At 41.8% G+C, this 13083-nt stretch overlaps 1 protein-coding gene across 1 annotated transcript in view; it reads left to right on the forward strand.

Annotated features, from left to right (window-relative positions):
- The first annotated feature begins 654 nt into the window (after positions 1–654).
- The window catches only part of LOC134585967 (olfactory receptor 6N1-like), a 137657-nt gene continuing 125228 nt past the window's right edge, over positions 655–13083 (forward strand). Inside the window, exon 1 of the mRNA XM_063441464.1 lies at positions 655–1590. Within this exon, the coding sequence (XP_063297534.1) occupies positions 655–1590 (936 nt within the window). The remainder of the gene's footprint in view (positions 1591–13083) is intronic.

Here is a 13083-nt window from a genome sequence, read left to right on the forward strand (position 1 = left end):
TAATTTCAAAGTTTATTGTAGTGCATCGGCTTCATATCTCAAGTGAGAAAAGATTATCCTGGGACAGCAATTCTAAAAAATATTGCTTCTAGAATTTTCCAAGAATGTCCTGCTCAATATGCTCAATAGAAAAATGAATACAGAGAGTCATTGTGCTTCAGACTTCACCCTGAAATTCTTCAGGCACCTTAAATGCAGCCTTTAAAACAAATGCAAAGGTTGTGGTCCAAAAGAACCAATGACTAGATAACAGAACAAAACTCTGAAAGACAATGCACTGTGAAGATTTGCATATCAAACAAGGCATTCTGAGATTACTCTGAACACTTTATTTTTCTCAATTGTAATACCCAAGGAAAAAGTTTCCCAAGGACTGATTTTAAAAAAATGTAGTTAATGCACAGCAGCAAATTTTGATTCAGTGAGGAGTTTTATCATGTTTGACACTCACTAGAACTTTTTAAAATATCTATCTAAATATAAAAAAAAATAAAAAATAATGGACTGCCGTGTACATGTAACTAGAATGTCAGGGAACCGGTACACTCCCAGGTATAGTGGAGCAAACTGTCAACAAAATTATAATTTAGAGTACATAATATGAGTGAATTCCATAATTTAGATCTTGTGTATTGTATTCTAGTTCACGTGGATATGACCAATTATTCCAGTAGCACTGTGACGGAATTCATCATTTTCGGATTTCCAAGTCTTCAAAGGTCATCAGTTTTACTCTTCTTTGTTTTTCTAATTATATATTTATTCACAATATTGGGTAATTCCACCATTCTTCTCCTTGTTCTACTTGACTACAGACTACAGACTGCCATGTATTTCTTTGTCAGCAACTTATCTTTCATAGATATGAGCTACACTTCAGTTATCATCCCAAAAATGCTGGCCAAATTCTCGATGGGTTTGGACACTATTTCCTACAGTCTCTGTTTCTCACAAATGTATTTCTTCTTCTCATTCGGTGCAGCTGAATGTCTTCTTCTCTGCGTGATGGCCTATGATCGTTATATCGCCATCTCCTCACCACTTCACTATCATGGTATTATGACCAGACATCTATGTATTGTCCTTGCTCTGGTAGCATGGATTGGGGGATTCATTTTTCCATTGACTACATTAATTTTACTTTTCAGAGTGTCTTTCTGTGGGCCAAATATTATCCATCATTATTATTGTGACCATCCACCTCTACTTGAGTTGGCCTGCACAGACACTTCTCTCAACGTCATTGTAGGTTCCTCAATTAGTGGTGCCTTCATTTTAGTAACATTTTTATTAATTGTGATATCATATGTTAAAATTATATTGGTAATCACCAAAATAAGCTCACACGAAGGACGCAGGAAAACATTTTCTACTTGTGCTTCACATTTCCTGGTGGTTAACTTGTTTTATCTGCCGATTATCTTCATGTACATTCGCCCTAGAGCCTCCTACTCCTTAAATGTTGACTCTCTTGTTGCCATGCTCTATACGGTATTAACACCCATGATGAATCCTATGATATACACTCTGAGAAATAAAGAAATCAAAGAGTCTTTCAGAAGAAACATTACATTTAAAGGGTTACTCCAAGCACCATGACGTAAGTGATTTGAAATGGTCATGGGGCTTGAAATCTGTATGTACTTTTCAAAATGCTGCACATAGAGAGATATTAATTTACTGCTGGAGATGCAACTCCAGTCTTGGGTGCATCATTAGCAACTTGGAACAAGAGTTCTGAACTGCTAATGTGAATTCTGTGCATGAAAAATATCCATGGTAAGCAAGTCCTCCTTTAACTCTACCTGTGCCACCACCTTGCTACTGTCAGTAAATAAGATAAAGCGACTATTGTATAATGTGTAATAAGTGAACATGAAATGTGAGGCAAACAGCCTAACGCTGTTGATGGCAAAGGAAAGTTTTTTTTACTGTAAGAACAATCAGGATGTGGAATTCTCTGCCTGAAGACGTGGTTTTATCAGAGTCCATACAGATGTTCAAACAGCTACTAGATGCATACTTGCAAAATCAGAATATTCAAGGATATAAATTTCAATGTAGGGTAATAACTGCTTGATCCAAGGATAAATCTGACTGCCATTCTGGGGTCAAGAAGGATTTTGTTCCCTAGCTTGTTGCAAAATTGTGCCTCAAACTAGTTTTTTTTTGCCTTCTTTTGGATCAACAGCAAAAAACAAATGTGAGGAAGGCTGAACTTGATGGACGCAAGTCTCTTTTCAGCTATGTAACTATGATGCACCTTTATCATGAGCCAATCCATATCTAGTAGACCACAGCTAGTTAAAGGGGTTTCTCATATCCACTCTTGAATACTGGCCAATAAGACATCAGGAAGGTGTAAGTGTCAGTTTCCTTGACCTTTCAATATTGGTCATTATGGCTATCTTCAGGTTTGATAAATTTTGCCGACAAAAGTCTGGTTCCCGGTTATTCCTAGCTTATCGTGTTTTATATGATCTTATAACATTTATAGCTTTAAAGATTCCATTGCAAGTAAATTTCAGAAACTTTTTTAATGTAATTATTCTAGATAATAACTTGACTTATTACTAAAATAATTCAGTGCTCGAAGATCCAAAGGGCACTGTATAACTATTACGATTTATAAGATAAATGAAACAATGACAAAATAAAAGTAAGAGATAAGTGTATTAAATGGATGTTACAGAAAGGAAAAATATTCAGTTAATAATCAGTTTTATCAAATAAAAATAATGGCTACAGAATCCCTCTGCACAGCCCTGAGTGCGTGGGTGAGAGCATGGAAAGAATGACACTGTTCATCAGTCCCTCTGTCGGTTATAAACCTTTTTCTTCTTCCAACATAACCTTTTCTTCTCCCACAAATGGTTACAGTTTTCGTTCTATACCCTGCCATGATACAATGGTTGGTCAGCTACTTTACTTAGAACAGTCTTTAGTTATCTCAAAGGTTAGGTGAATGTATATCTTGTTTACATTTTGAATGACAGGCACATGTGGTTTTGTGCTAACTTAAGCCTGTAGCCATTCCATTACTGAGTTAACCTTTTAAATCTCACGACCCTGTAATATATATATATATATATATATATATATATATATATATATATATATATATATATATATATATGTTATCATGCAGATAAAATGTATATGTTATTCATTAAATAATAATAGAAAAGGAACAGTCCATACTCCACAGTAAAAACCTCCTCTCTGATGTCATGCCATGTAACACTGCAAGATGACCAACTGGTAGCTGTCACACATAGATATATAGGAGTAGATGCCCTTAAAGGAGAGGTTTGGGGCAAGAGTGACCGCCTTTTCCATTATTCTGCATTCCGTCTCTAAGCTCCTCCCTTCTTACTTACATTTATATGGGCATAGACTATCAGGGGGTTGATGTCAAATAGGGAGGGACAGTGGCATACCTAACACAGTCCAGGGGGCCCGGCACCAGCTTCAACAGCGGTCCGCCGGCATACCTTCAAGCTGTCAGGTTACCAGAAGAATGGGATCGCTGTGTAGCATGGTCGAGCAGTCTGGTTGGAAGTGCTCACTGAGAGAGAACTTCCTATCAGACGGGTACCATGGCAGTGAGCCGGTACAGGTGAGGCTGGTGAGACACATGGAGGGGCTAGGACACATGGAGGGCTCTGGGGTGGGAAATGAATTAGACACATGGAGGGGCTGGGGGAGAAGGGAATGGGATACATGGAGGAGTTTGTAGGAAGGAAATTAGACATTTGGAGGGGCTGGAGGGAGGAGGAAATGGGACATACGGAGGGTCTGATGGGAAGAAAGTGGACACATGGAGGGGCTTTGAGAGGCAAATAATAAAAATTGTATTTATCGTTATGATTTACACACGTGGTTAAACATGGGAGATTGAATAAAATAAAGTTCTGCCAAAGAGTACACATTTATGCTGTATTATATATGGTGAGTATACTGTCCAATCCTATCCGTATCCATTTAATAGCAAATAATTCCACTATACCAATAGATGTGATCTTATCTATACTGCTACAATAGAAAAATGTTCAGATCAACTTGTGGATTGCTAAGTATATTTGATATTGAAAGTTTCAAACTAAATATACAATACTAAATGAATGCAGAAAAAATATACTAAGTGTGAGACTATGTTAATTTAAAATAAGTAACATAGAAACATAGAAACATAGAATGTGATGGCAGATAAAAACCATTCGGCCCATCTAGTCTGCCCAATTTTCTAAATACTTTCATTAGTCCCTGGCCTTATCTTATAGTTAGGATAGCCTTATGCCTATCCCACGCATGCATAAACTCCTTTACTGTGTTAACCTCTACCACTTCAGCTGGAAGGCTATTCCATGCATCCACTACCCTCTCAGTAAAGTAATACTTCCGGATATTATTTTTAAACCTTTGTCCCTCTAATTTAAGACTATGTCCTCTTGCTGTGGTAGTTTTTCTTCTTTTAAATATAGTCTCCTCCTTTACTGTGTTGATTCCCTTTATGTATTTAAATGTTTCTATCATATCCCCCCTGTCTCGTCTTTCCTCCAAGCTATACATGTTAAGATCCTTTAACCTTTCCTGGTAAGTTTTATCCTGCAATCCATGAACCAGTTTAGTAGCCCTTCTCTGAACTCTCTCTAAGGTATCAATATCCTTCTGAAGATACGGTCTCCAGTACTGCGTACAATACTCCAAGTGAGGTCTCACCAGTGTTCTGTACAATGGCATGAGCACTTCCCTCTTTCTACTGCTGATACCTCTCCCTATACAACCAAGCATTCTGCTAGCATTTCCTGCTGCTCTATTACATTGTCTGCCTACCTTTAGGCCATCAGAAATAATCACCCCTAAATCCCTTTCCTCAGATGTTGAGGTTAGGACTCTATCAACTATTCTGTACTCTGCCCTTGGGTTTCTACGTCCAAGATGCATTATCTTGCACTTATCCACATTAAATGTCAGTTGCCACAACTCTGACCATTTTTCTAGTTTACCTAAATCATTAGCCATATGGCTTATCCCTCCTGGAACATCAACCCTGTTACATATCTGAGTATCATCAGCAAAAAGACATACCTTACCATCAAGACCTTCTGCAATATCACTAATAAAAATATCAAAGAGAATGGGTCCAAGTACAGATCCCTGAGGTACCCCACTGGTGACAAGCGCAAGCTTCGAATATACTCCATTGACTACAACCCTCTGTTGCCTGTCACTCAGCCACTGCCTTACCCATTCAACAACATTCAACAATATTGGAATCCAAACTTAAAGATTGCAGTTTATTGATAAGCCTTCTATGTGCAACAGTGTCAAGTATATTCATTCATGCAAGTTTTAAAAGTTACATGTAAATGACCATAATGTGTATATAGCCTGATACTGTGATAGCTCGATATGATGACAACATATGTAAGTTGGATCCTGTTAAACTCATTGCAGGGCAGTTCAGATTATTGAAGTCGGTGATCTATAAAGCCTCATGATTATAGTATACAAGTGAAAACCCCTAAGATGACTAAAACACTACTAAACACTCCAAATAACGAGATAAAACAATATACAACAAAATTGCAAATGCAAAAAAAAGTCCAAATATACATTAAATCACAGTAAAAAAGTCCAAATGGAAGGATCTCACTTAGATCCAATGATTGGTAAAGTGCTTTATCGAGAGTAGTATCCTCAATGTCTTTATCCAGGTAAATCCACTTATATGAAAGACAAAAAGCCAGGGGAACCAATAGTGCAATATGTACAATCCAATATATTCACTAATATGGGAAAGATGGTAATAAACTCACATTTATGAGAGCTATAACTAGCTCTAGCGTGAAAGGCGTACAGCGGTATAATCCCCGCTTATGGGATATGCAGTAAGTTCATTCTGTCAGGGGTATGTCCAACACTTAGGAGAGGGGTACAAAGAAATTACTGATAGTGCTCACTGTATTCAAATATCAGTAGTATAAAATAGTATTCACAAGTATAGAGCAGGCAAACTGCTCTTTGATATCAGCGTTGGTGGTGATACCGGAGAAACTGACGGAAGCCAAGCACAGAGAGATGGACACAGGTTTCTTCAGGAAGGAAGAGATTCCTTATTCGGTTCACCGATCGGGACTCAGAGGGACTAATGTCACCAAAATACAACAAGTTCTGAGCCCCGGACAATAGTGCAGGCTCCTTATATAGGCACATAACTCCTCCCATATTAAGCTCCACCCGCACATTCTCTTGACCAATCAATACAAATAAGAATTAACTTCCTGCTTGACCGCATGGCCTGTCCAGCACAATGGAGGAGGGGAATACTACATCCTGTATTCTTGCACATGCTCCGTACACTACTGATCGTATCTTGCCACGTGCAACTAACTGATCGATACGTCAGCATATGCACGTACACATGCCACGTGGTAATCTCGGCCTACTAAATTTATTTATACCGAGATTCCACCACATTCCCCCCTTTGATGCCTCTTGATATTTCACAATTACTTGAGGCATCACTTAACCTTGGTTTGCATACACTGCAAGTTACCATGAACCAGACCAGACTTATCTATGATGTGAATCTTCAACACTCATCTTCCTGCATTGGTTCTCCCTGATCTAGAGCCTTATATTTATAAATTGCCATTATTTGTGCAGCAGCCTTCCTCTCTGCTATATTTTCTATCAGGCTTTGCACAGACCTAACTACTAAGGGTATAAGACATGGCAGGAGTAGACACAACATTAAAATCAGTAGGACTCCACCTACCAATGCCTTAAGCCCTCCAAACTGCTCATACCAGCTACCAAACCAACTACTTGGATTGTACCCTTTCCATACCTGAGTAGGCACATGCGCTAGTTTAACCATATGGCTAGTAAGCTCAGCTATTGCTTGCCCTTCGTCATCTATTTGAAGACAGCAATTGCTCAGGTTAAACTTCCCACATACACCTCCCTCTACTGCCAATAGGTAATCCAAGGCTAATCTATTTTGGTATACTGCTGTCCTCATCCTGGTATTATGCTTCGCTAGAAGATTGAGCGCTTGTGAGGTCTCATTAGTAATAATCTCAACCACTGCCTGTAATCTTATAATACGGTTGAGCATATAAATTGGGGTTCTATAACCAAAGGTACCATCCTCTGCCCACGTGGCTGGCCCATAGTAATCTATAATACGCTGGGGAGGCCATTCATCATCTTCCCAGGCGCCTATCTCTATGGGTCCCCTTTTCTTCCTATGATTCACATCATAGACTTTAACACCTAAAGTCTCACCTGTTTCGATAGGTAACAAGAAGAAGGATGGTTTGAGCATAGCTAACACACATGCCCCTTCCCAGTCCTGTGGCAACTCCGAAAAGAACAACATAAGGACCTCTCCACTTGGGCCCTAACGGTACATTATTCCACTCTTTAATCCACACTTGGTCTCCTGGGTGGTAACTATGAACTGGGGGATAAATATTCACAGGTAATCTATCTTGTACCCATTTCTGTACCTCCTCCATAGTCTTACCCAACTCTACAACCTGCTGCCGGGTAATTCCTTCTCCCAACTGACTCAAATCCCTCCTTAAGTTACCAAGTACGGGAGGTGGTCGCCCATACATGATTTCAAAAGGAGAGAGGCCCATCCTTCTGGTAGGTGTACTGCGGATTCGCAATAGGGCTATGGGTAAGAGAACGTTCCACTTAAGTTGGGTTTCCTGACACATTTTAGCCAACTGATTCTTAATAGTTCTATTCATTCTCTCTACCTTACCAGAACTCTGAGGTCTATATGCCGTATGAAGCCTCCACTTTATACCAAGCATATGAGTCAGTTGTTGTAGGCACTGATGAACAAAAGCTGGACCATTGTCCGATCCTATAGAGCAGGGTAGTCCATATCGGGGTATTATTTCTCGTAGCAGGAATCTCACAACTTCTCCTGCTTTCTCCGTACGAGTAGGACATGCTTCTACCCAGCCTGAATAGGTGCACACAACTACCAGTAGGTAGCGATGTCCACCAGATTTAGGCATTACTGTATAGTCAATTTGTAGATCGGACATGGGGAGTCCCCCCATAAACTGGACTCCTGGTGGCTTTACTGGTCCTTGCCTTGCATTATTTTTAGCACACGCTACACATCTTCGTACAATGGCCTGAGTCAAGTTGGACAATCTTGGTATGTAGAAATATTTTCTGAGAGATTCTTCTGTACTATCTCTCCCAGAATGTGTCCCGTTGTGATAGTTTTGGACAATTTCTACCGCTAGTGATGCTGGAATGACTATTCTTCCATCTTCTAACTGATACCATTTGTTCTCCAAATACTTTCCAGGTTCAGTCTTTAACCACTCCTCTTCTTGAGCTGTATAAACTGGAGTCCATTGAGACAGTGGAGTTGGTATAAGAGCAGCTATATGCTCCACATATTCCTGTCTTCCTGATTCAGCGGCACGCTTAGCTGGACTATCTGCCATCCGATTTCCTTTGGTTACATCACCATCTCCTCTCAGATGCGCTCGACAATGTATAATACCGACTTCTTTCGGCTCCCACACTGCTTCCAATAGTTGTAGGATTTCAGCTGCGTACTTGATTTCTTTGCCTTCTGAATTCAATAGTCCTCTTTCTTTATACAAAGCTCCGTGGGCATGAGTGGTTAAAAACGCATACTTAGAGTCCATGTAGATGTTCACTCTTAAACCTTCAGCCAATTGTAACGCTCGTGTCAGTGCTATCAATTCTGCCTTTTGTGCTGATGTTCCTTTTGCCAGTGGCCGAGCTTCTATCACCTTATCTATCGTTGTTACTGCATATCCTGCATAGCGGATCCCTTCTTTCACATAACTACTGCCGTCGGTGTAATATTGAACATCGGGGTTCTGGATGGGAAAATCACGAAGATCTGGTCTACTTGGAAATACTTCATCCATCACTTCCAAACAATCATGTTGACTTTCAGTAGGTTGTGGCAAAAGGGTAGCTGGATTTAAGGTATTTACAGTCTCTAAATGCACTCTTGGGTTTTCACACAACATTGCTTGATACTTGGTCATACGGCTGTTACTAAACCAATGATTTCCTTTGTAATCCAACAACGTCTGTACTGCATGTGGGACTCGTACATAAAGTTCTTGACCCAGAGTGAGTTTATCGGCTTCAGCTACTAGCAGGGCGGCTGCAGCTACGGCTCTTAGACAAGGTGGAAGTCCGCTGGCCACTGCATCCAGTTGCTTAGACATGTAGGCAACAGGTCTTTGCCATGATCCCAAGTACTGTGTCAATACTCCCACAGCCATTCTTCTTTGCTCATGTACATACAGGTAGAATGGTCGTGTGTGATCAGGTAGACCTAATGCTGGGGCACTCATCAAAGCCTTCTTCACATCTTCAAATGCCGTTTGCTGTTCTTGAGTCCATAAGAAGGGGTCGTGCTCTGTACCTTTGATAGCTGCATACAGAGGTTTTGCCAGTATCGCGTAGCTGGGAATCCATATCCTACAGAAGCCTGCTGCCCCCAAGAATTCTCGCACTTGTCTTCTATTCTTGGGTATCGGTATTTGGCACACAGCTTCTTTTCTCTCTGGCCCCATAATTCTTTGACCTTCAGAGATATGGAATCCCAGATATTTGACAGTTGGCAAACACAACTGAGCCTTCTTTCTAGACACCTTGTATCCTGCCTTCCAGAGAATGTGTAGTAGATCGTGCGTTGCTTGCTGACATATTTCCTTTGTAACTGCTGCTATCAACAAGTCATCTACATATTGTAACAATACACACTCTCCTGGGATGGACTCGAAATCCAGTAGATCTTGACTTAGAGCTGAACCAAATAGGGTAGGTGAATTTTTAAACCCTTGGGGCAGTCTTGTCCAGGTCATTTGGCGTTTTGAGCCCGTCACAGCGTTTTCCCATTGGAAAGCGAAGATACATTGGCTTTCTGCGGCAATTCGGAGGCAAAAGAAGACATCTTTGAGGTCTAAGACTGTAAAATAAGTAGCCCCGCCCGGAATTAAAGCAAGCAGGTTATACGGATTGGGCACAACTGGATGTATACTAACAACCGCATCATTGACTGCTCTCAAGTCCTGCACAGGTCGATACTCTTCTGTACCGGGCTTTTGAACAGGCAGCAATGGGGTGTTCCAGGGGGAAGTACAGAATTTTAGGATACCATACCGTATGAACTTATCCAGATAAGATTGAATGTTCTTCTTAGCCTTCTGCGGGATGTGATATTGCCGTAGGCTCACTGGATAAACCCCAAGTTTTAGTTTGATTTTAATAGGTGGAATATTGCGGGCCAGTCCTGGTGGGTTGTTCTCTGCCCAAACTCCTGGTATGTTGAATAAGGATTCATCACTCCTAGGGTTTCGGCTAGTCAACGCTGTATAAAGTCGCCACTCTTCTTCCTTTGGTACAGATAATGTCATAATACCTGAAGGTCCATTAAACTTTAAGGATGTTGTTCCATTTGGTAGGAACGTAATCTGCGCTTGTAATTTGGATAGCATATCACGTCCCAGCAATTGGACTGGACATTCAGGCATGTAAAGGAATTGATGTTTTACTACGTGGCCTCCCAATGTACAGAGTCGACTTTTAAGAACCGGTTTTTCAGCACTTCTTCCAGTTGCTCCTATTACAGTAATAGTCCTTCCAGATGGAGGAGCAACTAGGTTAGTCACCACCGAATGTTCAGCACCAGTGTCGATCATGAACGCACTCCTTTTTCCCCCTATTGATACATCGACCATAGGCTCCGCTCGACCAAGGGGGATGGAGCCCGGTCGGTATCAATAGTCCTCCATGACCGTGTCAGCCAATCCTACAAAGTCCCTACCTTCTCTATCGCGGGACCTTTGCGCTGCTGGATAGTACCTGTCTTCTCTTACACTTCCTCTGTTCCCATTACTTCCTCTATTACCATTGCTCCCTCCGGGGCCTCCTCTACCTCTCGCTCTGCCTCTAAAGTTTCCATAACCTGCCCTGGGTGGGTCTCTCTCGTACTGCTCTCTTTGCGGACACTCGCTTCTCCAATGCCCTTCTTCCCTGCAATACGCGCACTGATTCCTACTCAAGGGCTCCCTATTCCACCTACTATCGCCTCTATCTGGGCCCCGTCTATCTACGCCTGCGATCGCTACCGCTAGCATATCAGCCTTTTTACGCATCTTGCGCTCTTCCTCTTTCTTACTTTCTGACTCCCTATTCATGTACACCTTATTCGCTACCTCCATTAGTTGGGTGATAGACATACCTGCAAACCCTTCTAACTTTTGTAGCTTGCGCTTAATATCTCCGTAAGCTTGGCTGACAAAGGCGGAGTTTACCATTCGGGAATTATCAGCGTCTTCCGGATTAAAGGGGGTATACAAGCGGTATGCCTCCAATAATCGGTCATAAAAGACACTGGGCGCTTCATCACTTTTCTGAATCACCTCAACTGTCTTCGACATATTTATGGCTTTCTTCCCTCCGGCTTTCATGCCAGCAATTATAGCGTCTCTATAGGCTTTTAGTTGAACCATATCTGCACCATTAACATTCCAGTCAGGATCAGTGTTAGGATAATGTGTTATAATGGCCGCTTGGTTAATCCTAGTCCTTTCCTCATTATTGAACAATGTCATTAATAACTGCTGGCAATCAGCCCATGTCGGATTATGTGTCTGAACTATCGAGGTGAACAGATCGGTCATAGCTTGTGGTTTCTCAGTGTACGAGGAATTGTGGGTCTTCCAATTCAAGAGATCGGTAGTCGTGAACGGGGCATATACGAAGACTGGGTCAGCATATACCATTTGACCTGCGGCATCGAGATAGGCTGACCCAGGATTCAGACGAAGAGGCATCTGATAATGTTTGGGTCATTGGATACCGGTCAGTTGTCGGGTTAGTATAGGGCTACGTGGAGGGGCGTCGGTTAGAGGTTCCGGTCGGGGGGTGGTAAGGCATGAGGATGTGGAAGCTTGATTTTGGGGAAGGTCGGTGAATAGAATATTCCGAGCCGAGCTAGAAGAAGCTTGACCGGAAGTTTGAAGTGGCGCCAAATCAGGATATTCGGATCTAACGGGGGTTGGTTCCGGAAGGGAAGGTTTAGTACGACGGGGGGTGGATTCTGCACTGGAGGAGGAAGCGGAAGTGGATGGGGGCAATGGGGGAAGGGGTGTAGAACTTCCTGTACTCGTATCACTTCCTTCTGAAGGGAAGTAAGGGGGCGGCAAAGGGATCTCGGACTCAGGGGGCGTGTCCAAAATGGGCCTAACCATAGTCCTAGTGGACAAACAAGTCCTGGCCACCATGAGGCGACATTGCTCCTCGTGGCATATCCGAATCCATCTTGGCGAGTCGTTTACGGCCTGTCTCCAACAATCAATATATGGAAACTGTCCGTAAAGTTCAGGCCTACCTGATACAGCCACGTGTACACGCTGTACCAGAGTTGGATCCAAACTGCCACGTGGCGGCCATGCCGCAACCAAAGTAGGCCACTCCCTAGTGCACAAAGTGACCAAACGTACAGGGGACATTTTAACCCCAAAATCACATGTTGTAAATCCCTTTTTAAAATTCTTTACCATACAACCTAAGGGATCCAAAATCGTCGACTCCGACGCGCCCGTACTTATCAATGGAGCATCGTTGACAACGAATACTATACACACGCTCTATTCAACAGTCACACCCGTTTCTTCCGGCAACAGCACCACGTGGTACAGTTACCAAGTGAAACGTACACAATAACACAATAAACACTCAGGGAATTCCCGTACACACACAGCTGTTACACCAGTCACTAAATAATCAATATTATGCCCTTTGGCGAAACTATACAGTCACCCACGCTATAATTCTCTATATATGAATTACCCATCTATAACACACCCCAGTAACATCGTCTTTTACAAATAGCGGTTACAGTACGGTTAGCCTAGGTCAAAGCACAATTTAAGGTCACAATACAATTATTAGTGGTTATGGTGTTAAACATGCAATAGACGACAATGATTAGTACTTATATACAGTGTCAGTAAATATACAGGGTTATGGTACCGTGCACTATGA

The sequence above is a fragment of the Pelobates fuscus genome, chromosome 1, assembly GCF_036172605.1.
Source record: "Pelobates fuscus isolate aPelFus1 chromosome 1, aPelFus1.pri, whole genome shotgun sequence".
In the NCBI taxonomy this organism is placed as follows: Eukaryota; Metazoa; Chordata; class Amphibia; order Anura; family Pelobatidae; genus Pelobates; species Pelobates fuscus.